This window comes from Corvus kubaryi, unplaced genomic scaffold (genome assembly GCF_017639235.1).
Source record: "Corvus kubaryi isolate FWS band 111438036 unplaced genomic scaffold, C.kubaryi_AGA036_p1.0 37398, whole genome shotgun sequence".
Classification (NCBI taxonomy): Eukaryota; Metazoa; Chordata; class Aves; order Passeriformes; family Corvidae; genus Corvus; species Corvus kubaryi.
Genome location: NW_024581137.1, coordinates 34,568,958 through 34,596,119, shown reverse-complemented (window position 1 = coordinate 34,596,119; position 27,162 = coordinate 34,568,958). Strand labels below are relative to the sequence as shown.

At 37.9% G+C, this 27,162-nt stretch overlaps 1 protein-coding gene across 7 annotated transcripts in view; it reads left to right on the top strand.

Moving 5' to 3' along the window:
- PPP1R9A (protein phosphatase 1 regulatory subunit 9A) overlaps window positions 1-27,162 on the top strand; it is a 135,390-nt gene that overhangs the window by 82,199 nt on the left and 26,029 nt on the right. For 6 of the 7 annotated variants that reach the window (XM_042044147.1, XM_042044149.1, XM_042044146.1 and 3 more), the window contains exons 6-9: window positions 9,946-10,081; window positions 18,331-18,486; window positions 23,873-23,926; window positions 25,805-26,034. In XM_042044147.1, the coding sequence (XP_041900081.1) occupies window positions 9,946-10,081; window positions 18,331-18,486; window positions 23,873-23,926; window positions 25,805-26,034 (576 nt within the window). The remainder of the gene's footprint in view (window positions 1-9,945; window positions 10,082-18,330; window positions 18,487-23,872; window positions 23,927-25,804; window positions 26,035-27,162) is intronic. The other variant, XM_042044150.1, reaches the window with a different exon arrangement.

Below are 27,162 nucleotides of genomic sequence, written 5' to 3'. Positions count from 1 at the left end.
GGATTTGAAATGTGTGTTGTTTTCAATATTGTTGAGTGTCACCCCTGCTCTAAGATTAATGGCTCAGAGGGCAGAGCTACACTAATACCACTAATTGTTCTGTTCTTCTTTTGACCCCATTTAGGATGTAATCCATCAGCTTGAAGTTTGCAAGTGGTGCCTGCAGTCATAAAAGATAGGCTAAGGAGATAGCTTGACAGTGGGAATGCTATCCTGTCACAGAATTTTTCCTGTGTTACTTTGCTTGCAGTCTCCCCATGGACTGTGGTGTTGAGTATCAGAACTGTTTTTTGAAGTTGCTTGGATGATGTTAAGCCTTTTTGACCCTGCTTTCTTACTTCATCATAATGAAGGGGTTCTGGGAGACCCTACGGTCTCTGCCAGAGAAAGCTCACTTGAAGAGTTGTATGCCTCCAGGGAATTTTTTTTTCTTTTTTTTTTTTTTAACATACCCACAGGAGAAAAAATCTAGTTCTTTCATAGAGAAAACTTTATCCTTTTATCATACTTACTGGATACAAAGATTTGTGCTTGCACAGCTCTGGGAAAGTCAGGGTCCCAGGAAAGGAGGACATGGTTCTGGGCAGACTTACTGCATTGATAAGTAGAAAGGGTCCTGCATGAGAGAATCATGAGAAAATCCCAGTCCTTCGTATGCTGCTTGTATGCTTTTAGCATTATTACTTTCCTCTGAAAGGTTCCTTTTAAGGACATTAACCAAATTCAGTGTTTTACTGGAGACGCAAATTTTAAATTTTGTGTTCTCCTTCCGTATCCTGTTGTATGAATGTGACTAAACATTTTCTCAGCTTTCCAAACTGTTGCTAGGCACTGAGCGGATGCTCTCATGGTGCTTTCTAAATCAGTTCTGGACTTTGGGGAACCACACGGAACCTGTGCAAAACCTGTTTGGTTTATCATGACTTGTACCACCATGAAAGTTATAAATTGTATTAATTCTAACCTGCTAATGAGTTTACCTGCTTTTGTTTATTTAAATTCTGCTGAAATGCATCAAAGTCTTTCCATCTTAAATAATTGGTTAGCCAATGTTGCTGTGTCTAATTCATCTTCTAGATCATTAAAGAGTATGTTCTAACAATAGCAGTTAACTATCCAGCCCTCTGGCTTTTCACTGTTAACTACTCTCTGTTCTAATAAAGAATAATATATTGCCATTTTTTGTTTTTTTCTTATCTGGACAGTTTTAATTCAAAGCAGGGTTGTGTTTCAACTCCCAGTTAATTCACAGCCTAATTTTTTTATCTCTTACTAAACTGAAAATGCAATCTTTCAGACAAATTTCTACTTTTATATAGCTCTTATACAAGGAACAATTAAAGGGCGAAAAGTAAAAATAATTGGTTGTTCATTAACATCAACTTGAAATGTCATTTATTCCTTCCTCAGTGAATTCCTCACCCCATCTTGAGCTGAATTTTTTCTGAAAAATACACTGTTTCTGAAAATAGTATTTGCATGCCTGCTGTTAGTTTTGTTTGCCACCGCAGCATCTGGAAAGGTAATTTATACAGTCATGTCTTTGCAAGAACTAGGACAGTGTAGGGGACAGATGAAGTCCCCCTTAGGACCTAACCAGCAGCAGTATGCCCTGATGGGAATGCTGTTTGTTGACAGTAACACTGAACTGTGTGGCTTTGTTGTGACTCCTTTGTCTAGGTAATACTCTTCTCATCTCCCAGTGCGCATGCCTGTGCAGATTTTCTTTTGCTCCTTCTAACTTTGCCTGCCTGTGCTCTTACCCTATGAAACAGCTGAGTCCTTTAAAATTTGCAGGCATTCTCCATAGTGCAGATCCACATTGTGGTAGAGGCAGGACTGCTACTTACTGGATAATGAGACAGGACCCAAACCAAAAAATACCACCCTCCATGTCTGCTTCAGAGAGCTGGTTTATGTTACCAGTTTTCTGGCTGGGGGTTGTGGTTTTGTTTTTCCTTTCCTTGTCTATTTCTTTTTCCTTGAATCCAAGTGCCGGAGCTGAGGAGATAAAAGGAGGAGGAAAGAAAAGTCCTTTGCTCTGCAATGCTGATTGCTGAGCTGGGATTTCATTCTAGTCTGCTTCAGAAGCTATGTGTGCTTGGTGCACTTTCTGCTTCTTTGATAAATCTGAATTATAGATCCTGCAGAAACTAAATGTGTGGTGCTGTGTACCAAAGCAGTGTAAATTTCTCTTGTTTAATTGACTGTGGTTATACTAAAGATTCCATAATATTCCATAATTCTATAAGCTGTTTTTTTCTGGTTTCTGCAAAGAACTCCTACTTTCTGCAAAGCACTGGTAATTGTTCTATAAGACTACCAGGAATAGTATGCTGAACATGAAAAACTACTCAAGAGTACTCTGACCCCTTAGCAGGGGTGAGATAAGACTGCATTCATCACTGCTTAGCTGGTTTATATTCCTTGGCTGTGCCTGTGTAGTAGACAAGCTGTGCCTTGGACTGTTGTTTGCGCTGAGGCCAGCTGGCACCAGAGTGGTCAGTCTACCCTTAAAGAGTTGTAACTTTCTGAGCAGGGTGGCCATATCCAAATTGTCCTTTGGAAACATCCAAGCTGACTCCTAGCCTTTGCTAACTCTTGGACTGTGTCTGAGTATTCTTCTTCAGCAGAATATTTGTTAACTTGGGTCAAACTGTTTCAAAGACTGTTTCAGTGATGTAATACGATTTTAATATGATGATCAGTTACTAGTGCTTGGAAGCATTCCCTGGCACTGTGTAATTTACTGGCATAAACATAGCCCCTGTGTCCTGAGTTCTTGATAATTTAAATTTTATGGCAAGTTTTTTCTTGAAATATTTGCACATTTGGACAGGAAATTATATGTTTGAGTGTGAAATATATAAAGAAATCTTCATTTAAATATTTTGTCTGAATTATAAACTAGTCTTCTAGGTATTGAAGCATGGCTTTTAAAATTAAGTGTAACATGAATGAGTAAGATTCAGTGGGACTGGATTTCATTAGGAGCAGCTTTTTTTGTCTTTTCCTGGAAAAAGGAACAACTTGACAGGTTTTGAATCACTTCATCCTCAACTTGGATGGATCTAATCATAAACTCCTAACCCTGCGACTGAAATATCATAATATATGTTTATTTAGCTATTTTTTTTATCCTTCATCCAAGATACTATTTTGTGGAAACTCCCACATAGTTTTGGTGTACCTTGATTAATGGGATACAACACTGTGACAGCTGGGCAGAAATACCTGCTGTTCATCCTTGCAGGATAACTCACCAAACTACACAGATGGTGCTGTAGGAGCACTTAGCTGGACTGTGCTGTGAGGATGGTCGATCTTGCCTAGAATCTGGATCATGTCATCATCCAGTTTAAGGACATGGTCTGAACTCAGAAGCTTGTGACCTATCTGCATTTTCTTTCTGGATTTCTTCCCTATGGATACCATCAAGGGTGAGGGTGAGGGAAGACAGATCTCACCTCAAAAAGCAATCAGTTTTTCTTAGAAACATGTCCTGCTAGCACTTGTACCTTCAGAACAGAGGTGACTGCATTCAGCTATGTTAAAGCATAGATTTACAAATGTATTTCTTTTAACTGGCCATTCCCATAAGAATCATGTGGTGCTATAGCAAATGCTGATTAAATTATCACCCTGTATTCAAGGGAACCTTGTAAGCAAGGATTGTGTTGGGATACTGTCAGGCTGTCTGGAAAGAGACGGAATTCATTCTTAACATGCACTCTCAGAAGAACAGAGTAATGTAAGGACCAGAATCCGGAGAGGTGCCAAAACATTGAATCCCTTGGCTAATTTTGAAGTGCTCTTGAGTAAAGCTAATGTGTTAGGGAGGCCCTAGACTAGAATTGATTTCTGGGGGAATAATTAATCTAAGTGTATTAATATTATTGTGTGGGTTTTTTACGTGACTTCCTAATCGTCTGACTCAATATCCATTTAGTGTTGATAGTAGCATAGTTTATCAGGGGCTTGTATCCGAGATGCTCTGAAGAGTCCGCTGAGGCTTTTCTGATGTTTAATCTGTGACTTTGCTGCTCTTCTACCAGCACCATTGATAACATTGTTTTCCCAGAAGGCCAATCACATCCTGGGTCAGCATCAAAGGAGGGGTGGCTATCAGGGTGAGGGAGGTGATTCTGCCACTCTTCTCTGCCCTTATGAGACCCCACCTGCAGTGCTGCATCCAGCTCTAGAGTCCTCACGCAAGAAAGACATGGACCTGTTGCTGTGGGTCCAGAGCAGGCCACGAAGTTGATCAGAGGGCTGGAGCACCTTTCCTGGAGACAGGCTGAGAGCTGGAAGTGTTCGGCCTGGAGAAGCAAAGACTCTGAGGAGACTTTATAGTACCCTCCAGTACTGAAAGGGGGCTTATGAAACAGTGGTAGGGTGACTTTTTACACAGACAGATAGCAATAGGACAAGTTTTAAACTAAAAGAGGAGAGATTTGGATTAAATATTAGGAAGTTCTTTACTCACAGGGTAGTGAGGCACTGCAGCAGGCTTCTCAGAAAATTTGTGGATGCCTCATCCTTGGAACTGTTCAAGGCCTGGTTGAATGGGACCCTGAGCAACCTGATGTAGTGGAAGGTGCCCCTGTTCATGGCATGGTCCCTTCCAACCCAAAGAGGTAAATTGGAGTCTTGCTGTCTGTCTTTAAATTCAGAATACTTTACTTTATCCTTGGTCTGGGGACAAGGATGGAGGCTGCAGAACTTCTGCACATCAGTTCATCTCACTGGCAACTCTATCTCCAGGATCCTTGGAGGCTCTTGCCCAAAGTCTCCTTGTCTGTACTGGCTTTACGTAGCCAGCATCCTGCACTAGATACTACACAGATCGCCCTCTTCGATGTTGCTTATGTGACCCTAAATAAATTCACTCAGGCATTGCCCCTTTCATTCACTGATGGTGGTCACTTCATTATGTTACTTTGGGTGCTGATTTCCAAGCAGAGTTTGTGGCTTGTGTGTTAGTTTTGGGTCACTTATCTCCAGGCAAACCTTTTTTATTTCCCTCTACCAGTCCCGTTGGTTCCAGCTAGTAGCTTTAAAGATTGCTGTGCACATGCCTGTCTCTGGAGATGGGCGGACTGGGTGGATTTACTGACGTAAGTTTGCACATGAGGTAGATAGGCTAACAGGGCTGCAATCACAGGATCTTCCAACAGTCAGAAGTGGGCTGACAGAAGCCTTATGAGGCAAGGGCTGCTGTGAGTCTGGCATCTGGAGCAGCATCACTGTGCAACACTGAGAGCTAGAGAGCAGATGTGTGGCAACATCCTGGGAAGAGGTGGAAAGAACATCTTCACTCTGAAGAAAAGAATGGAGTGTCAGGTGTCTTACTGTTGTCTCAACTACCATCCATGAGGTAGAATGGGTAAACCCAGATTCTTTATAACTCTCAGTACAAGGGGACAAAATAACAGGCAATGAACAGAAGTTGCAGCAAGGTTCATTCTGATCAAGGCCATGACAAAGTTGGCCATCTTTTGAAGTCAGGGGCTTGGGTTGGACCAGTTTCCTTCCACCTGAAATTATTCAGTGATGCAAAGACTGTTTAGAAGTTTCAAATAATTTCATATCAAAAAGTGTAATGGAAGCTCATATGCTGTGAATTCCTTATATGCAGTCAGTGACTTCTGTGTTTGAGACTGCTGTTTGGGAGAGGTTGATCTTGTTCATTAAAACCAAACAAATTCCAGCTTGTGCTGCTATGACTAAATAAAACCTTAACAGGGTTCACACCCCTTTAAGCACTTTGGATTAATTATGTGGCTGTTAACCTAATGGAAGCAGCCAGACTAGGTAATTGAAGACATCTTGAAATAAATGAGATAAATGGTAGCAGAAGCAGCTTCAGACTTTAAAGCTCAGAGGAAAACCATATTTAAAATCGTAGAGTGGTTTGAGTTAGAAGGGACCTTAAAGATCATCTAGTTCCAACCCCTCTGCTGTGGTCAGGGATACCTTCCATTGGAGCAGGTTACTCAAAGCCCCATCCACACGGGCCTTGAACAGTTCCAGGGATGAGGCATCTGACTGTAAAACTCCCTGAATGAATTTTACTGTACATTTTTATGGACCAAACTGTATTTTAGGAAAAGTTAGAAGAAAATATTTGGAATCCTGGCACAGAAAACCCCCCATTCTTTCTGAGAATGTGTTTGCTGTGTTCTTACTTGATTTTTAAGGAAACCATGCTAATGTATTTTTAACTGAGCACTTACTGCCTGAAGTATTTTCAGGAGAAATCATTAACGCATTTCACTAAAAGTCTGTGCTGCAGAACTTCAGTTTTTGCGTCACAGATTTGGTGCCTTCACAATTTTTTTAGTACCAAAGCTATTTTCAAAGTGGAAATATTTTTTAATTTAAATCAGTTTTTATAATAATGTTTCTGGTTCCCCTAGTTGATAAAAAAATCAATAAGTTATTTCAAGAAGCACAGGTCTGCAGATCCTCATTTAATAAAAGCTGGAAATATGCAGAAGGCTATGTATCGGGTGTGCTGCAAAATATTTAAATCACGGATTGCAGGAGATGTAGGAGTTGCTGCCAATTTCAGTATAATGCTTTTCTTAACCACCATTACTGTAATTAGTTTTCAATTTCTCAAGATACGTCATTCTTTTAGATATTCTAAAATCCAAGATAGAGTCAAATACTAATTATATTTCTAGCTCCGTCCGTGTTTATTTTAATCACAACCACAAAGAATATTTCACATCTGGTAATTAAGCTAAATTGCATGTAACTTTTGAGTATCAAGGCCAGCTCTTGCCCTGCCTCTCTCCTCCACCTTCCTTCTTTTTTAAAGACTTCAGAAAAAATCAGTAATGACCTGAGATTTAGTACAGTGATGGCTGTTTCACAGATTTGCTGGGGTTTATTTTGCATTTGCTGGCCTTAATAATTAAGAGTAATATTATTGTGATGTGGTTTAAAGGCTGTAAAATGCTCATTTGTCTCATATCTAAAAGCATAACCAGCTTCTCAAATATATTATTGCTGACAGAATTTATAGTTCTTTCGTATAATACTTCTAGCCCTTGAGACTAATTAATGAAGTCTGAAATGCATGGGCTTAATTTTGTTGAGCCAAAGTGATCTGAATTATATAATTAGCCACTTTGTTGAAGTGTGCATATTATGGTTCAGTGACTAATTTTTTGGTCAGGGAATCATAGCCTTATGTGTCTTTCTCATATTTAAACACTTCAGATGAAGATAGTTCTTGTATTTAAAGCCATTCTGTGAATAAATATCTAATTCATGCTTAAGAGTTTTAATCTGCCCCAGCTTTATGGTTTTCTAAGTTACTTTTATTCACCTCCCACTTTAAATTGTAACTTTAGAATTATGGTTTATCTCAATTATAGGTTAAGTATAATTATATGTATGGTATTCTTAAGATCATGGAATGTAACATGACAAAAAGTTTGGTTTAGTTTGAAAAAGCTGTAATTGCTGAGAACATAGTATTCCCTTTTACAAATTTACAATTCTTTGTCTAGAACTGATATCAATTGTAGGCTGAACGCTGCTAAAAATTATTTTCAGACAATGTGGATATGTCTCACTCTAAAGCAATAAATTGTAGGAAGTTAGAACATTACTTATATATTTCTATTTTGGAAAACATTTGCTTTAAACTTTGTCATTGCCTGGAGGCTTTTATTCATATATCATCTAACAGCTTCAGGTATCACTGAGTAACTTCATTTTGACATGTGATTCAAGCCTTGGAAATCACATCACTGTAAACTGTAAGTGGCTTTGGCATGAGAAGAAAAATTCAATTAATAAGGTTTCATATTTTTAAATCCTACCTAATCTTGTTTGTCTGTATGAAAATATTACTGCATTACAGTCTAATGTGTCAAATAACACTTCTAAATTATCAGGAATTGCCAGACTTCAGATGCATTGGATGTTGTTTATTCTAAGTTTTCAGTGTATGAAAATGATTGTATGAAGTATTTTGAGGTTTGTATTTTCCAAGGGAGGTGAATTACCAGGCAGAGGGCCAGAGGGAATACAATATTTGCATCACTTTGTGTGGTTTCATAACTTTACACATTGAGGATCTCCCTCACGTGTTTATAAATGTGGTGCTCTCTCGACTATGTGTAGGTAATGTACTCATGCATAATTTTGCTTAAAATGTTTGTTTGAAATAGAAGGGGGTTTTTTTTCTCTCTATTTACTTTCAATTTGTTTTTGCATTAGAGGAGACAAACACACAACAAATATGGGTTAAATCCTTTTTTACTTCATGTAGTAATTTTAAAAGCTCATTGTTCCTCCCAGTTGAGTCTGAAAACATGACTGATTTAGTCTTTGTAATACTTGGCTCTAAAATCAAAATTTAGAGGAAACAAGTCAGTATGCAGAACAGATGAAGTGTAGGGGCCATGAAGAAACATTCTTTTTCTTTCAGCCCAAGGTCTTTATCATTACTGAGAACTAATGTCATCTTTTGTAATAGTGGGATGAGTGCCAGACTGGGATCTGATCTGATCAGGATTAAAATGCTGATGTTATTGCCTCAGTTTTGTTCTAGTTTCTGCTGTATTTGCTATTGATGTTTTTAAGCTAAGACACTTTCTTGCAAATTATTTTCAGAGCACCTTGTGTCATTATTTCAAATGGAGTCACTCATTCTCACCTTTCTTAGCTTTTGGAAGTAATTAGTTACTTGCATATTTTGATGATGTTGAAATAGTCTCCAAATTGCGGTCTTTTCTGTAGTGCCTGACTTCATAGAATCTGAAAAATTATTTGGCATAGGAGATGGACCCAGGGTCGTCCACTGATGAGAAGTTGGCTGACACATGGATGACAAATCCCAAAAGCTTTTAACAGTGATAGGCAGTACTAATGAAAAAAATTTTCATGCATGGGATATAAGACACATCTCTGCCTCTCATTCAAGTAATAAATTACATTCATCATTCGAAGCTAATGTTGTGGAAACAAATAATTTACTATATGCAGTAGCTCAGTGTCACCTTATTGTGCTTTTCAGCTCTACGTAGTACTTCTTTCATCCGTAATTACCTAATTGTCTTTCTAGCCTTCTAAGAAAATGATTCTTCAGCTTGACATTTTTGAATTGTGCTTTTGTTTAGTAGTTCACAGTGTGTTGGTACCGTGTAATGGGTGTTTATGATTAGTTCTGTAGATAGCTACATACCTAATTATGGTTATGCCACTGTGCTGAAAAAAGAAAGTGTTACAATCCAAACCAATTCTGAGTTCTAGTTGCTGAAAGCAAGATTGAGAAGCATTCTTGTAAGTCTCAACCAAGAAAGAGGCACTGCCCTTGTCTTTTGTTAAGCCAAGGAAGTGTGTGCCCAGTGTTCCGCAGTAGCTAACAGTGGAGAAAACGTTCCTTAGCAACAGAAGTTCATGAAATAAAAGAAAGATTTGAATGCAGCTTAAAATTAAGGAAATCGCGTCTGTCAGATTTTAAAATGTGGAAATAGATTCTGTTTTATAGACCAGAGGAAGACAAATATAAAAGCTCAGAAATAGAAGATAATTTCTAAGTCAGGCTGGGAAGGAGTTACTCTGATGCGTGTTTCTTTCACTATAAGCTGCGATAAGTGTGCTGTGCATCCATAACAATCTGGTCTTCTGTAGCTTTCTGGAAAATACATGCCTCTAAAGGGAATGGAGCTGATTATAGTTTACTGAAACTTGGAGTGAAGACATGTCATGGTCACTTCTATTTTCCCCCTCCTGTCATGGTCTGATCACTCCTACTCCTGCACACAGTGCCCTTGTGACAAATCTCATCCACAGAATGCATTTGAAACAATTACAACTACGCATCTTTGGAGAAATAGGCTACCCTCTGTATCAGAAATGGCTAAAACTCTAGAACTTTGGTAAACAGTAGGAGTAACATTTTTTCGCTAATGTTTTGTATAGGTTTGTAATTGGACGAGAAAAACCGGGACAAGTGAGCGAGGTTGCGCAGCTGATTAGCCAAACTCTAGAACAAGAACGCCGCCAGAGAGAGCTGCTGGAGCAGCATTATGCACAGTATGATGCAGATGATGATGAGGTAACAGCCTGTCCAGTGTTTCACTATTTGGTGTTTTTTAATGTTCTGTTTTCTATTCCTAATTCCTTCTTTTTACTTACCACTCAGAGGTCAACTTTTGGACCTTTCCATTACCTTTGCTGATGATTTTTACGGATTTTGATGATGAATCTTACTTGAAGAACAAATTTATAGAAAAAATTTTCATCATGGATTTAAAGTATTTATTTTGGTCCAGAAGAGCAAATACCAAGTTGGTTGATGCTTCTGTAAGCACTGCTCTTCCTTGAAGGCATATACCTTTCTGAAATAAGGGAATAAAGTTTGTTTGGTTGTGCACTGAAACGGTGAAGTTTTGTGAAAACTGGTTAAAGTTGCTTTCTAACTTTTAGAGGGGTTGAGGAAGTTGGGGTTTTTTTCTAGAAGAATTGACTTCTTAAGTCAGAATGTTTTCTGAAAATTCTGGGTAAGGCCCCTCTTTCCATACACTGATTTTGTTTCTGTGTGAACAGATATTCCACAGGATAGAGAATTAGCCCACCTCGTCTGAAGTGTGTATTCATGTTTACAATTAGTGCCTGATGTCCCAATACAAAAGTTTTGAAACTAACCAGTCTGTGCAGTAAATTTCCATAATTTCTCTCCATTCTCATAAAATTCCTAGTATGCCTAATTACCAAGATACTTGGAAAGATTATTTTGAGTGCTTTTTCAGAGACTGCTACTGTCTGTGTTACTCTCTAAATTAGCTGCTGGGTTTTGTAACAAACTGCTTCCATATAGCCCAAGCATACTGCCATCATTTCATATCATCTTGAGTGATATTATTTGAAATGCTAGACTCCATGTATTAGTGTGTTTTCATCCTGGGCCAGTTTTATTTTATTTGTGTAAGGGAACAATAGATAAGGAGAGATAGAGAATTCATGGTAGGCATTTATTTCAGGTTAGTTTTTCTTTTTAGAAAAAAAATAGTCTTGACATAAAATCAAGGTTCACTCAGATTTTGAAACAAGCTGTTAAAATAGCAGTATGTGTAGCCCCAGTAATACATTCACTTACTTCAATTTCCACTGATATTAAGAATAAAAATATTTCAATATGTCTTAGAATTAATCCTGTCACGGGGACAGGATAACTCATATAACTCATGTAAATAAGAGCTGTACATACATGCATATGTATGTGAGCCTGGGCAAGACCATGAAGGATAGAAAAATCCATATCCTCTCTGTTCCCTCCTCAAATTACAGAAACATGCAAGTCTTCTAACTTCTGTTTAGTCTAGAATTAAATTCAAGAGAAGTTTCTTGAAGGAACTCCATTACAATCTCTTCAAAAACCAAATGGATCAACTAGCTTTTGGGAAAAGAGACTTCTCACAACTCATCACAGCGTACTGTAGATGTCAGGGTTTGAAGACTTTCAGTACCATCTTATGGTGAGCATAGTCTGATAGCTTTCATATAGGCAAGAAAGGTGTGTCCTAAATGCCTGATGATCAAATCTTTCTCATTGTGTACTTGCATGTAGAGGGATGTGTGGCTGAAGGCAGACCTCTGTGTGTGATCGATGCATTACAGCTTTTATCTATGGGACACATCCGCCTGCAAAAAATCTCAAATGTTTGTGTTTTTTACCTTCATGCACCACACAGGTGGCGTTACTCAAGATCTGGCAATAAAGAAAATGTTGTTAAACCCATATTGATCGATACTGATCCTGGTACTACTTCAGCCTTCAGTAGGGATTGTTGCTGTGAAGGTGCTGATGGTGACACTGTCATATACCATGCAAGTGTTTCTCAGTACAGTACTGAAAGAGGACAGGGATGAGTAGGTATCAGGTACTTTTTGTGATGTGTCCTGTTCTTGCAATTTGGTGGTTACAAACTCTTTAAGTCCTGTTCACTGCATAAATTTTTCACAAAAAATAACAAATTCACAAAGTGGTTTCTGTTGGTAGTGCCTTTAGATCATAGAGAAAAAATAAAATTGGGTGAGTTTTTCCCAGATGTTTCCCTAATTAAGAGAGTTAAAGGTATCTTTTCTTATTCTAGCACTACACTGAGGATGATGACCGTCTGTGTGATTATGACATTTGATTTTTGGCAATGGTCTTTGCAGTGCAAAGACGACTTTTGTCTTGCATATGAGGAAAGGAGGAAGAAAGGAAAAGACATCTACCAGGGGAGATCCAGATGACCTCATCAATTATCTCTTTTGGAAGGAGAAGGAATTAGGCCTGAGAACAAATACAGTTCTTAAAAACTACATTGGGATCATTGAAGGTCATACCCATTTCCTACTTGATGCCGTTTATATATTTGGGGTGTGGATGGTAAACATTTTCAGAATAAATGCTGGGGTTTAGTTGCTAAGGTATGCAATGTAGTATGTTCCCTTTCTTAATTAAGAGACTTATCAGAAATAATTGATACCTGCAGTAATCCTGAATATTACTATTTTTTTGGTCACCTGACTATGCCATCCAAGTTTACTCGCATAACTTGCACCATTCACAGACAGCTGACACGATGTAAACTGTGATCTAATGCACGTTAGCCACAGTTCAAAGACATTTTTGGTCACCACAAGCACTTCTGCTCCATTTACTGTCAAATACAAGCATTACTGCTTAGAGCTTATCTTGCTCTGTGTGGACAAGTCTGGCTGGGTTTATGTTGCTATGTGCCAGACACCACCGCCAGCCCTGCATTCTTTGGCTCTGGTAAGCAGGGCACCTTTTGGGCAAGAAAATCTCCATTTGGACTGGCTGAATGCCTATCTACAAGTGTACAAAAACCACTACTAACCTTTTGAGTCTGTTTCATCAAAGTAATAGTTACTCTGACTGCATGGAGCTCAGGAGTATTTGGATTGCCAGTGTAAGGAGTTCTGCATTGAAGCAGCACAGAATGATACAGGAGTTGCTCAGCCTCAGAGCTGTCAAGCCATCCTATTAATTTTTGTACACCTTTTAAAATATGGTAACATGAATCTCCAGGTACAGTGCTGTATAATAAACATGAAAATTATCTTCAGACTGCCAAATTCTGAGGCTCAGAGACTTTACCACAAGGACAGCAATAACATTTTAAGTTTTCCAGAGCAGGAAATCAGTGATCTGTGTTTGAGTCCTGGAGTCATGGTGCATGACTTGTATTTGTTACAGCTAGTCAAATCACAGGAAGAGAATGTGTGCCAGGCATGTGCAAGTTCTGGTGTTCTATCTTGCTGTGCCACCAGCTGGCTGGATTTCCTCTGTTTTGGAACTTCTGACAGTCTTCATAGCCCAAGGAGTATGTAGGTATTTTAGAAGGATCTAAGTTCTTTTAAAAAGCAGTATTTTGAGGCAGTTTTGATTTCTGCCAGCTAGTGGGCAGTGGACTTGAGTTACATACTAAATTTAGAGATGCAATGTTAGCCTACTACTTTCTCATTCCACTGCCTTGAAGGAATGTTGCCTGACAGCTGTTTGTTGGGGAAAATTCACACTAATACACACAGTTTTTCTAAGACATATATCATTTACTGTCTAAGTAATACTGAAAACTCATCATTTACTATATAAATGCCCTGCATTTTAGAATCTGCTTTTACCATAGGCTGCAGGTTGTCACAGGGTTGCAGGATTCTTTCAGATGCTCCTTCATTTAAATTTTTGCATGGAAACACAAAGCCCTTGTGCAGAACTGAACACTAAAAGAAGATGGATGTTCACAGTGGAGTCCATGCAAAGACTAGAGGATAAGTGTGCATCAGCTCACAACTTGTTAAGCTCCCACAAGCCAAGCACTTGAGCCAGTAGAATCAGCTATTTCTCAAGTCTTACCTACAACAGGCAGCACTGGCATTTCCTAGTGAGTCTCTGCTAATCCCAGTAAAGCTGGGAGAGTATGTCGCCTCTGGGTAGCCTGCTGCAGAGTTTGCTCATCACCAGTTTGCCTAGCTTCCTAAAGTCCCACCTCCTTTCAATTTGTAGCATCCTGTGAGAAAATAAAACGCAAAGGCTTTGGAGTAGGCAGTGTCTTTGTATTTCCTACTTAGTGTGCTAATTATGACCTGAATCTGTATCCTTGACTGAAACCTTTTGAATTCCTTGTGTTAACATAGTGTTCTGTGCACAAGTCAAATTCTGACATTTCTTGGAATTTTGATTTGAACTTGGTATTATCTTCTTCATGTTCTACAGCGAATGACAAAAGTCATGTAAAGCAGATGACCTGTTCCCCAGAAGGCAGCATGGGGTGATGCAAAATGTGAAATGAATAATATATTGCAGGATTCTGTTCACTCTGTGGCCACAGACAAGTAGTTTAATGCAAGTGATGTTTTAATCTATTTTAATATCACTAATAGTCATATGAATATTTTTTTCATTTTAAATTCTCATTCATCAGGACATGCTGAGAGCAAAGCAACATTAGAACCATTGAAGAAAATCTTGACGCACACACAAAAAAAATGTCGCAATGTACTTGAATGTCTAACACCCGAAGAGTACATTTGCTAAACCAAAGCTTTCAGAGTACATTTTTTTCAATATCATTAATATGATGCACTCCTGTAAAAGCAATGATTAGTACTATACCATTATGTTTTTTCTTCACTCTTTTGAAAGAATTAAGTATAGCCCATCAAAGAAAAAAATCAAATGAAGAGATGGGCTTGAGTTATTTTTATAGTTCTTCAAATGGTTTCCTGGTTGTGGGAGAGTTTCAGCAGGAACAAAAGGTGTAGCTTGAAATGTGTAGCCTTTGTTATGGTGATGTGGGGAAGGTCTGTCTGCATTATCCCGGCTGGTGCTGCAGCTCCTTATTTCTGCTTGGGAGTGTTAGGCACATTTCAGAAATTTACAGTTAAGGCAGTTAAACAATGCAAGTAACACATTTTCCTTTTAGAAGTGGAAAATTACAGTTTGTGTTGATAATTTCATGCTATTAGCTGTGATAGCATATAGCAAAATGAAATGGCTACTATCAGAAGCTATTGCTTTGGTTAGGACAAGCTGAAGCCCTAGGTGCTACTGAAATGAGAAGTAGGGCTTTTAGATGGATGAATTCTGCTCACCAACACAGAATGAAGAATCTGAGATTTCCCTTCAAGAGCATGTAAGTTTTCATTGACTATGAAGTAAAAAATATTATTGCTGTTGTCAGCTAAGAAACCAAAATGTATTGCAGAGAACCTCAGGGAATTGCAATAACAACTCTTACCTTACAGGGCTTTGTTATTTGAAGTAATACAACTTCTTTTCTGTGCCTTGCTGCTCCTAGTAAAATAGTGAATTTCACATTCTAGCTAACTGGCACAGTGTCTAAACAACCTTCTGGTAGTTTCATGTGGAACAAAAGTCAGCAGAGTTAATTTTTTCAGGGGAAGTATGTTTCATGTAGTTTATTATGTATATTTCCTTAATGTACACATTGGTTCTTTTGAACGTGTAATTTGTTTTCCATATGACTGTAAGATGAAATCCCTTTCTTTTGAAGACAAAAGCAAGAGTCCCATTTATTTCTGAGTTCTGTAATGGGTTCTTGTCGTCCTGGTGTCTTGTTTACTTGAGCTGAGCTTTGCTTTGACAGCTCCTTTTTTCATTAATTGAAGCAAAAATGACTGTGCTCATTGACACTCATTATGTACAATTTGAAGCAAGATTTTCCTTTGTGTTCATTTTTAGCTGCCTGATGTTCCTCTTCAAACACTCTGGCTCCTGAGGCCAGTAGAATATTGCCTGCTCTTGAATTTTTCCCTGATAATTTAGTCCTTCGTGTGTGTTCATTTTTCTTTTTGTATTCAGTACTTCTTCTTAAAGTCTTTGGAGAAATCAGTTTTAACTAAATTCATCTGTTTTATTCCTTTGCCAAAACTGGTAAATGTAATTGAGATTTTGCATTAATATATTCCTTTAAAATTCACATGTTGCCAAGCCAGATCTGTTTTGTTTTACATAAGCAGGGCATGAGTTTACTGGTTAATGATCCTGTTTCTGCCTCCTCTTCGCATGCTTCAGAGATTTCCTTGCCACTGCTGATGGACCTGCCAAGATGTATTTTTTTTAATGTAGAAATTACGATTGTGTATTACCTTAGAGATGTTTCGGGGTTAATGACTGCAAAATGGAAGGTATACGGACTGTTAGTATTTTGTCCCCACAGAAATTAATTTCACTGGAATCTCTGTGTGATTTTGAGAGTTAGTGTTTCTGCTTCTGGTAGCCCTGATGGTGTGTGAAGGTGGTGTTACTTTCTCCTGGAAAGAGCCAGGAGAGTTAGTAGCCAAAATTTCCCTTTAGGTACTACACGTAGCCAGTGACAGTAAAACAGAAACAGAAGTTACTACAAGTGTAGTGTAACAGAACATTTTCTGTATGTGTATATGAGATCTAGACATACAGAATGACGATTTCAGTTGTTGTTTTGTTTAGCTATAATGCTTACATGCCTGAAAACTCCAGTGAGATGGACTGTGTTCTTCCCTTCTCTTATATAAGGAAAGAAGAAGCAAAACCAGCTGTTAGCGTTTTTTGTAGAAGACTACTGAGATTCTTAGTCATATATTCTTAGTAGGTATGAAGTATATAAAGTAAATGCTTACTGTTTATTTCATTGGAGAACAAGTAACTATTTACAGAGGCAGCAGTAACTCACCAAAAAAAGTGCCTTGCTTTACAGTGACTTTTAAAGTATAGATGTGTTGTCCATGTTGGTGACTTACCTTCTTTTTAGTAGTTCTTTTAACATCAGAAAATTTTACTAAACTATTTTATGCTTTCTATGTGTTTTGGCTTTCTTTGCTTTTTAAAACTTCAGTGTTTTTAAAAAAGAAGAATGTAGGTTTTTCATTATCTTTAAAGGTTCCTTTTAACCCAAACCATTCTGTGATTCTGTGTGCTGCCTCTGTGTACCTGTGCACCTAGACTCAATATCTGCCATGCACTGCTTTTTAATTGAGAGACTCACATAAGCCTAAACAGCTGGGAAGTTGAATTAAGGTAGGAAGCTGAGGTTTGAATTGTTCTTCAAACATCCAAGTTCTTACCTCTTGTTTTGAAAAGTCCTTTTGTCAGAAAATGACACTAACAGATTACATTAGCACTATGGGGAATATACTTCTGATAATACTACTATGTTTCTTCATCTCAGGAACTGGAAGCTCATGAAGAAAAACTTCAAATAGTTTTGTCAAAATTTTGGTGGTGTTACTGTATAAACATGACAAAGACTGCACCAGTCCCCCCGCCCTTTCCTTTTCCATGTATTTATTTAGTCCCAAGCCTTATAAATCCAGATGTGGTCCTGAGGGAAATGTTTGCTTTATAACATTTTTGCACAGTCATCTGCACAGCCAGCAGGCTGTTTGTTACCCATATGCGCTGTACTCCAGCTTCCAGAGGGAGCCCTGCAGAAGTGAGGTGGTACCATTCACCTTAGGGTTGGGGAGAGATGAGCACAGACATGCGTGCAAAAGACTGAGAAGGCAATTTGGGGTTCAATATTGCAAGCTTTTTCTTTTCGATATTATTGGGGTTTTTTGTTTTGTTTGTTTGTGAGATACTGATTGCAGCTTACAATTTCTTTTAATTCTGTTTTGTCAGCAAATTGTTTGCATCTCATGCTTTACCAGCCCAAGAAACACCCACATTTACTGTTCCAAACTAGCTCAAAGCAGCTCCTTATTCAGGGTGAAAATTGAGTAAACTCTGGCTTCAGACTCTTAACTTCTCTGACACTCAGTTTCTTTTTCCTACTGTTGTCTTTCTGAGTGGGTGTTACTTTTCTATTGTTAATTTGTTTATAAAGAACAAACCAATGAATTTTCAAATTCAACATGGAATATCACTGGAGAATTACTTCATCCAGATGACGTTACTAACGACTAATCAAGACCCTGTTGGTCGTATTCTGGGGCTTTTTTGCCATTTGGAAAAGATTCCTTGTTAAATCTGAAATAAATTTGGAGAGTTCTTCCTATGGAAAACAGGTCTCACTTGGAAAAGGATGAAACCATCAAAATGCAGAGCCAGTAATGCTTGAGAACTAAGTTATTAGTGCTTAAGACACTGTTTTCTCTCTTAATGTACTGAAATACTACTGTGGAGTTTTATTTTGTCTGGTAGAATTCATCAGTTCTGGGGTTATAGCTAAAGACAAAGATAACCTTTTTTGTACGCAGAATGCTGTGTTTGCACAGTATCTTAATTAATCTTTGAATAGTCTCTGCATAATAAGAGGGTAACTGGAATTTCTTAAATGCTATAAAATTAAGACAGGGGAATATGCTACAGATGAAGAAGATGAAGACATGGAACCTGTCCTTCCAGGAGGTGACATGGCTATTGAAGTGTTCGATCTCCCTGAAAATGATGACATGTTCTCCCCCAGTGATGTGGACACCAGCAAACTTGCTCACAAATTCAAAGAAGTAAGTAATATATCAGAAAATACTCTTGAAATACCTCACTGAACCAGATTTTTAGTTATCTCAGTGCTTAGTGCTTGGGTTTTTTCTCTTGAAAACTGGAGTGGTTTTTTGCTGTTTGTATGCTTAGTACTTTGAAATGACTCAAAAATTTCTTCTTGAAAGAAGCAGAACTGTTCTTTGGAGATATTTTGGCATCAGCTTCCAGGTGACTGTTGTATTGATGGAGGGTAATTTGTAAATTAGCTTTTCAGTATAGAAGTTGTTCTGCCTCAGCACTTAGTTTGACCAGGTAGACAAAGTGGAAGTTAATTCATCACTAGCAGATTGCTGGGGTTTGGGGTGGGGATTTTTTTGGTTTGGGTTGGTTGGTTGGTATTGTGTTTTTGTAAGATTCCAGTAAAAGGTGATTGGGGAAACCAAACAGCAAATGTTAAAATTCAGTGGAGACATGTGAAACTCATCCTATACCGTAACACAGCAACTCATCAGTGTACAGCCATGTCATATGTTTGGTCATGTGTTCAGAAAGGTGCTGTAATGGGGAAGCAGCCATACTTCAAGAGGGTATTCTACCAAAGTCTATGGTTACAGAGTATAGCACCCACCTGTACTAACTGTGGTGTTCATTGTGGTCATTGAATTCATATAATTTCACATAGCAAAGTACTGAGGGACATTTCTTCTGTATTTTAGGCTGTGCTTTTGATGTGGCTTCTTTTTGAGCTTTCCTGAATTCTGATACAAATAATAGTATGAAACAATGGATGTACCTAAGCTTACAGTAATGGGCTGAGTGATGGCAGTAAAGAACTTTTTTTTTTTTTTAAATACAGGAAGATGGAAGGGTTGAAAGTAGCCAGAACCTCGCAGGAGATTTGAGCAGCAGAACCTGGGACCAGATAGGAGTTAAAATACCAGGACTCCCTTTTTATCCTTCTCCACTTATCCTCTTGCCTTCCCTCCACTCAAAGCAGATGTTTTATCTTGTATAAATATATTGTTACTACTATCTAGTGAGAGTAATATATGGAAAGTAATCAGTCAATGAGCAAACAGTCTTCCCTTTTCTGCTAATACCCTTCACAGCCATTGGGTGCCTACCGTTATTCATCATTGTTTCCTGAAAGTTTTTTACTTTACTTAAATTATAGTTTTCTCACCCCATATTTTGAGTTTCAGGCTCTTACATGAATTAGCAGAACATTTTACTTCATCTTCTAATACTTTTCATCATACATAGAAATACAGTCTCAAAGTGGTGGGAAGATGCTACCATTCTCCATGTGCCAGCAAGTGTTCCAAGGCTATGCAAACCAAAGATGCAGTGATGGGCAAGGAACTCACCTGTGAATAAATTACCTTTAAAACTGTGCTTGAATACAGTTTCCATAAACTCAGGCTATTGCCATACTTGAGCTTGTCCAGACTGATTTGAAGTTATTTGCAGACCTGTCTTCTGTAATGGCCTTAAAATGCTGTTTTAGAGACCAGATAAGGGTACCTTGGGATCCTTGAGTGTAATTGTAGATGAGAGCCTGAGAAGAAAACATAAAATGCCTAAGAGTGGACTCTTTCAGCAGCCCATGCAGTTCCTGCTGTTATGAGCACACCACTTTTGTTTTGCTGATTGTATTTAAGAGTACACAGCTGCATTTTGTTGGCTGATGCAGAGTGAGTACATGTATTTTTCTTGGTATTTGCCCTGAATTCTTTCAACACTAGACGACTTGTTCATGATCACACTGCACAAGCCCACACAGTGTTTTCTGGAATTGTAGTTAAAGAATAACTGTTCTTTCTTGTTCTTACTCCAGAGATTAATGAAAGTATTAGGCAAATGGGTAGGACATAATCTTTAAGCATAATAGTTTGACCTAATTAGTTGAATTCAGTCTTTGCAACAAAAAATGTGTTCCCATACTGCGAGAGCACTCTTATTTGAAATGCCTTGCTTTTGCAATGAAAGTCAGAAGAGGGATGGGCATTCCTGGGTGAATCACTGTACTTCTGAAAGTCTTGTTTTCCTGGCTGTAAAGCAGGAAAAATAGGACTGCTTTTTCTTAACTGCATTGAGAGAAATAGCTAGAAACTTTATTTTAGCTGTGATGATTGAAGAGAGACAAGATCTGTAGGGAAAAGGGACATTTATGTAAGAATTCATTATTTCATGTTTTAATGAAATATATGGAAAATGCATTATTTTTATATGCAAAAAATATATAATGATTACGTAAAAATTGTCATGGAGATTATTAGATTCTAATGTGTACTTTCTTTCCCAGTATACCCCTGATATTTTAACATTTGACAGACTTTCATCCATTCTACCTTTTGCAGTCTTGATGAATTCAATCCATTTTCTCTCTAAAACTTACCTTTTATAACAAGTTTTATTAGTTTGAAGAAAATTAATTAGCTTCTCACGACATATTTGAATAGGAAATGTGCCCAAATTTACTCAAAATGTCTTTGTTGAAGTGAAGCCATCACAATTTTATATTGACTTAAAACCAAAAAAAAAAATAGAATAGCATCTGCCAAGAATTTGTCTGGCATTATACAGGACATGGAATAAAGATTTCTGATCCCCTGTTAGTAAACTTGCTTAAAAAAATTTTAGCTGTAGAGTCCAGATTTTCTTGCCAAATAGTTGACCTTGCCTGTTATTTAGTCTAACCTATGAATGTGTTAGTATTTCTCATCTATTCTACAAGCATAATTAGTTATTTTTGTTAAAAAAGTACCTATCCAGCTACACATTTTTCTGTTAAGCAGAAAAGTGTCTTTTTTTCTTCTGCCTCAGTGGGATCTGCTGTACCACGTACTCATTCAATGATCTGGCTGGGTGCTCAGTGTTCATTTTTTTAACTTAATAACAGAGAGCATGGAAATAGCTGTTAAAACCATCTGTACCTGAGCAGATTGTCATTTATGCAACAATTTGGAGTTTATGTGTATGTAATAATAAGCTCTTTAAGTGCTCCTTATGGATTTGTGGGGTTTTAGAAGAGATGGGAGTGGACTGTCAGCAGGTAGCCTAAGGCTTTGAGTCTTGGCTTTTCGATTTCACTATGAAGTCTGCAAAGGGGAAAATCTAGCTCAAGCATTATTCCCCTGATTTTATCTCATCCCAGAGCAGTGCAGTAGAACTAAGCAAAGGGCTGGGCATTTTATAAACACCATGATGTTTTGAGATGGTTCTTTCATAATTTTTCACTATTAACAGGAATGCAATGATGAAAGAAAACAATTCTCAATCTCTGAAAATTGCAGATCAGAGGTTGGAATGACTGGGCTCAAAAATTGCAAGTAACTTCTTGCAAATGCTAATTAAAATATCTCCTTTGTTTCCTGTAATATGTATAACTATAAAAAGGTGTATGTCCTTCTCAGCTTCCTGGCCTACTGGGTGCAGCAGCTTCACTGGCAACTTCCTGCCATTAACACCCGCTCCCGGGTTGCCAAGTGCCCTGTTCCCAGCTGCACAGGCACCTCTCCATCCTGGGCCAGTAGCCCTGCTCCCCTGTGGCACTTCCTCAGGAGCCCTGTGATTACCTGTGTTTCTGCAAGCTGCTGTAGTCAGTGCCTGGTTTCACTTGAAATGAAATCTTACCTCTGCTCTCACTGAGCACATGAAGTCGTCACACTTTTCAGTGCAAAGTCAAAAAGTGAGCATAAGTAACAGATGATCGTGGGCACTAGAAGTTTTTACAGTCTCCTCTGGAGACTGTGACCAAGAAATGAGTGTTGGAAAGAAGATTCCTAAATGGAACTGGTGAATTGGTGTCTCCTTTATTGTGTCCAGCATAAATTGAGGAATTCTCGACCTTAAAGGACTAGGTTTATTCAGTATATTAATTAAGGCTGATTTGCAAACCAAACTGTATATGAGGGTGTGCATTTCCTGCGCCACAAGAAGGGCATTCAAGAGACTTCATGAAAAGGGAATTTCTAAATTAGCTTTGCATTTTTCAGAGATACTTGTACTGGTCAGCTCAGTGATAGCTCCTGTTACTTTGAAAATTATTCCTCTCTTCCAGAAGAACTTCTCCTTTGATTAATTTGCACATTTTCTTACTAACAGCTGGGTCTTCAAGAATGTAGGCATTGCTTCACCAGAGATGTTAGTTTCTGGTTGAGTACAACGACCTCACATACTCTATTAGCTCAACATAAGCTATTCCCAAAAGCTCATGTTAAGTCTTGTAGGAGAAGTAACCTGCATGTAAACATGCTTTTCTGTAACTATTCCTTCTATTAATAAATAATGGACAATGGCCTTGTCTCCACTGCAGTGCTAGCTCAGGCTGTAATTCAGTTTTTGCCCTTGCTTTCAGCTCCAAACCCTATGTCCATGAGTCACTGATTCAGTGTAAGGTTTTGGGGCCTGTCAGAAGTTTGTCTGTGCTGCCTGCTCTAAATAGCACAGCAGCAGGGATTGGGGTGCAGGCTGGTGTTAGGCACATGGGCATGATCATTTCCATTTGGACTGGGGTTATGCTGTTGAAGTTGTGGTTTGGTTTGTACCTCAGAGCATTCCTGGAGCCTATGAACAGCAGACCTTTGTGGTAAAACTAACAGTGTTTCAGGATGTTGCCTAATAAATACACTCAAAGTAGTGACTGTTCACAGGATCAGACTAATATAGGTTAGTACAGAAGAAATCCCACAGCAAGTGTTCAGGTGGATGCCAGGTCCTCCACACCAACCCTTTCCCTGATCCCCTGTTGTTGTGGCTGCTTGGTGATGTAACTACAACCTTTAGCACAGTGCCTGGGCTGTTAATCCGCTTGCAATTGCTTTGTGTGCTTCAATGCTGTTGCTGTTATTTACAGTTTCCCTGTGTAACTGCTCTCGATTGAGATTAGCTGGTTTGAGCAGAGTAACTCCAGCTGATGGTGAAGGATAGCATCTGCTTACCTTTCTTCTTGCATGAAATAAATGTGTGGAGTCTTCCCTCAAGGTTTTCCTGACTTCTTGAGTTGTTAAATCGCTTATTTCCATATTTGCTTTTTTGTAACATGCCTGCTTTAATCAGTGCAGTGGGACTTTCAGCACTGGGATGTATTTCACATTCACATCAGAGGAGAGCAAAGCCCAGCAGGATAACATCTATTTTTTTTAAACATAAGACATTTGGTTTTGCTAAACAGATTGGATGTTCTGATTTGAAATTATGAGTGGTTAGACGGCATCCTATCTTTAATTAGGTTGCACAGACTGAGTCATTTTGCAAGCTAGACATTTTAATTTACAATCTACTGCACTGCAGCACTCTTCGGGGCCTTCTGCTATGTAATAAGGTATTCAACTTGCAGCACAGGCTTTAAAAATACCGGAGTACTCTCTGTGACTTCACTTGTTTATTTTATATTTTCAATTCTAGTTACAAATCAAACACGCAGTTACAGAAGCTGAAATTCAGAAGCTGAAGACAAAGGTAAGAATCAATATATGGTTAATATATGATTTTTTTTCTTCATGCAAAATCAGATCTGAAAACATGTATCTTTATGTGGATGGAGAAGTCAACATCCTTATTAAAGGCTGATTAAGAAGCACTGTGGCTCAGATAAATCTTGTCTTGGTGTATATTCTTTATTCCAAGTTTCAAGTAAAAATCTTAAGTGCTGCTATGAAAAGGAGCTGCCAACTTTTGTAGCTTCAATTAAACATATGTTTTAAGGAGTGCCATAATGACTAAGTGGCAGATTCCTAGTTTTAAAATTCTGATGCATTTTTTCAGGTTTTAAAATTATATTTGGATTGAATATTCAAGTTGAAGTTAGTAGATTTTTTATTTACCAGAGATGTTAAAGTATCTCTACTATCGCTACTTTCCTTTATCGACATTTTTAAAAAACCTGGTTTGTTTAAAGGTATTTAATAGAAATTATTTTTATATACAGAAGAAAAAGTGTTGTTTCATGTTGATGCAGTTCTCTTTAAAAGATAGTCAAGGAAGGAAAAGTATGACCAGTTTAAAAGAAAACATTATTTCACAATCAGCTGCTAGTTAATAAATTAAATTTGCCATAGCAATAAAAATGAATTGGGTTTTTTTGTACTAGGGTAACCTTTATGGGAACCCAACTGATTATTCAGTTGTTCAGCAGTATTACGTTTTATAATGACATCCTTCTCTTTGAGTCTGAGTGCATTATAAAGGAAAAAAAAATAAGAAAAAGAGAAAATTGTACTTCAGAAAAAGATTTTAGATTATTATTTCTTTCCAGCAGCATTTGCACTCACTGTGTATTTTGCATAGTGTTTATCAAATCAGCGTAAATTACTGTTAAAAAGAAATTCAAAGTGCAACTATTTTCTGTAAGGACAATTTCTGTTGTCCTGTCTCAGTCAGAAAATTCAAAAATCTTTTCTTCCTCTGCTTTCCAGTTCCAATCTAGCAATTGGAGCCACACAGTCGATCCCTTGGGATTGTGCCGAGGCCCATTGACTTGATGGCATCAGTGTGTGGGTGTAAACATCCATCTATGCAAATCCATTTGCAAAATTAGGGTTAATGTGCCTTTTAGTGTTGGACCTTTTTACCTTGTCTTTTCAATAGAGCTGAAGAAAATGTGGCTAGTTTAGGTATGTTACTAATACAACTGCAAACAAGTTAATTTTTTTGGAGTGTATCAGCCATGATGCTAGCAGAACTGCCTAGAGCAAATTAAAAAGTCTTGATAAATAAACAGAGATGTTAAGGCTTTTTTTGTTCACTGAATTCTAGGAGCTAAATTACACAAGATGCTGTATAACCCTACCCTTATTCAGCACCAAACACTGAAACCTGCAGATAGCTTCAGTTAGGAAATGACAACAGCCCTAACACAAAAAAGAAAAAAAAAAAAAGAAAAAAAAAAAAAATCAGGAAATCAAATTCCCCCTTCCCAAAATAAGAAATGTCATCATTTTCTGAAAGTGTGAAGTGTGTGAATGCTTTGTAGAACCTGAGTCACATGCATAAAGCAAAATGCATCCCGTGTGCTGGCTGATTAACCTGGCAGTTTGCCTGAGTACCCCACTATTGACATTTTTAAATGTCAGTCAGTCAGATAGGTTACTATAACCCAGAGAAGCATAGAAGCTGCACTGGAACACTGAGCAAAAACTCTGCTTGGTTTTATGAGGAAGAATAATACATGTGTCAGCCTGTTTTCTTTGTCCTGTAACACTCTGCCCACTGCTAGCATGTTGCTATAGTAGTTACTAATTCACTGATTCTCCCTATTCACGTTGTTTGAATTAATCCTAAACTATTAGGCTGCACTTTGCAGCTTTTTATGGACTGCATCTCCACTGCTTTGTTCAGCTGCAGGCTGCTGAGAATGAGAAGGTGAGGTGGGAATTGGAGAAGACCCAACTCCAGCAGAACATTGAGGAGAATAAGGAAAGGATGATGAAATTAGAGAGTTATTGGATTGAGGCACAAACCCTGTGTCACACGGTGAATGAGCACCTCAAGGAGACGCAAAGCCAGTATCAGGCTCTGGAGAAGAAATATAACAAGGCAAAGAAATTAATCAAGGATTTTCAGCAAAAGTAAGCAGCTACACCAAGCTCAGCAAATGACTTAGTGGCCAGATAGAAAACATGTATGTGATTTATTTTGAAATATGAAACCCACTGTTAAACACCTGTAAGGTAAACACTGTTTTCCACGTTTTTATTTATGAAAAGCATGAACTCTTTATTGTGGAAAAATGCTAGTATTCAAGCTGTAGTCATACTGTACCTAAATAAAGACTTAGTCTGTAATATTCCAGGTTGGTGTGTTTCAGAATTAGGAGATAGTTCAATGTAATTTCAAACAGCTAAGAGTAATCATAGTAAAGCATTTGATTAGCAAGTTTGTAGTAATTTATATTGGTATTGTATCAGCTGGATTCATTCCTGCTGTGTACTAATGTAACATCAAAAAGAATATTGGTTTTTTACATTTTACATTTTATTTTTCTTCTTCTTGTAGATGCCAAGAATGTTTGAGCTGAGTTGAGCTAACTGATGGTTACCTGGCCCCCTCTGTTTCATGTGATCCCCTCTCCCTGGTGGCTAGCAAGAATAATAACATCTTGTATTTCTATAACAGCTTTCATTCCCCAAATTACCTTTTTTTTTTTGGCAGCAGCTGTTTTCATTTTCTGCTGAAATATATAAAGAAGGAAACTCAAAGACATACAGCAGTGTCAAGTGATAACTGGGATTGCAGGAATGAATATCCTGTCCCATTGAAAAGGGGGTTAGATTATCAAAATATCATTACCCATCCTGGAATTTCATGACTGTTCCAGAACTAGTTTGCATCTTGTGTGCTTTCTATCACAAATTTCTTTGGTATTCATAAATATTCATGAAAATAAAAAGGGATAGGGAAAGTCACTAGAATGAATTTGGATAGCTTTCTATTGATATTCTGCTTTATATTAGTAAAAGATCTAGTCAGTTGTTTTTAAATACCTCAGACTCCTAAACTGACCTAACAGATTTCTTTTCAAAGATTTGATCTGTACCTGCAAACTTAGAGGATGTCCTTTCTGTGAAGGAGCACAGTCATACCCCAGTAAAACAGAGACTTTGCTCCATTTCCTACAACAGAGAACAGCATAAACTAAGCTACATTGTTTTTGTTGTAAACACAGATTAGGAAAAGAAACTGGTTTAACTGTTTTG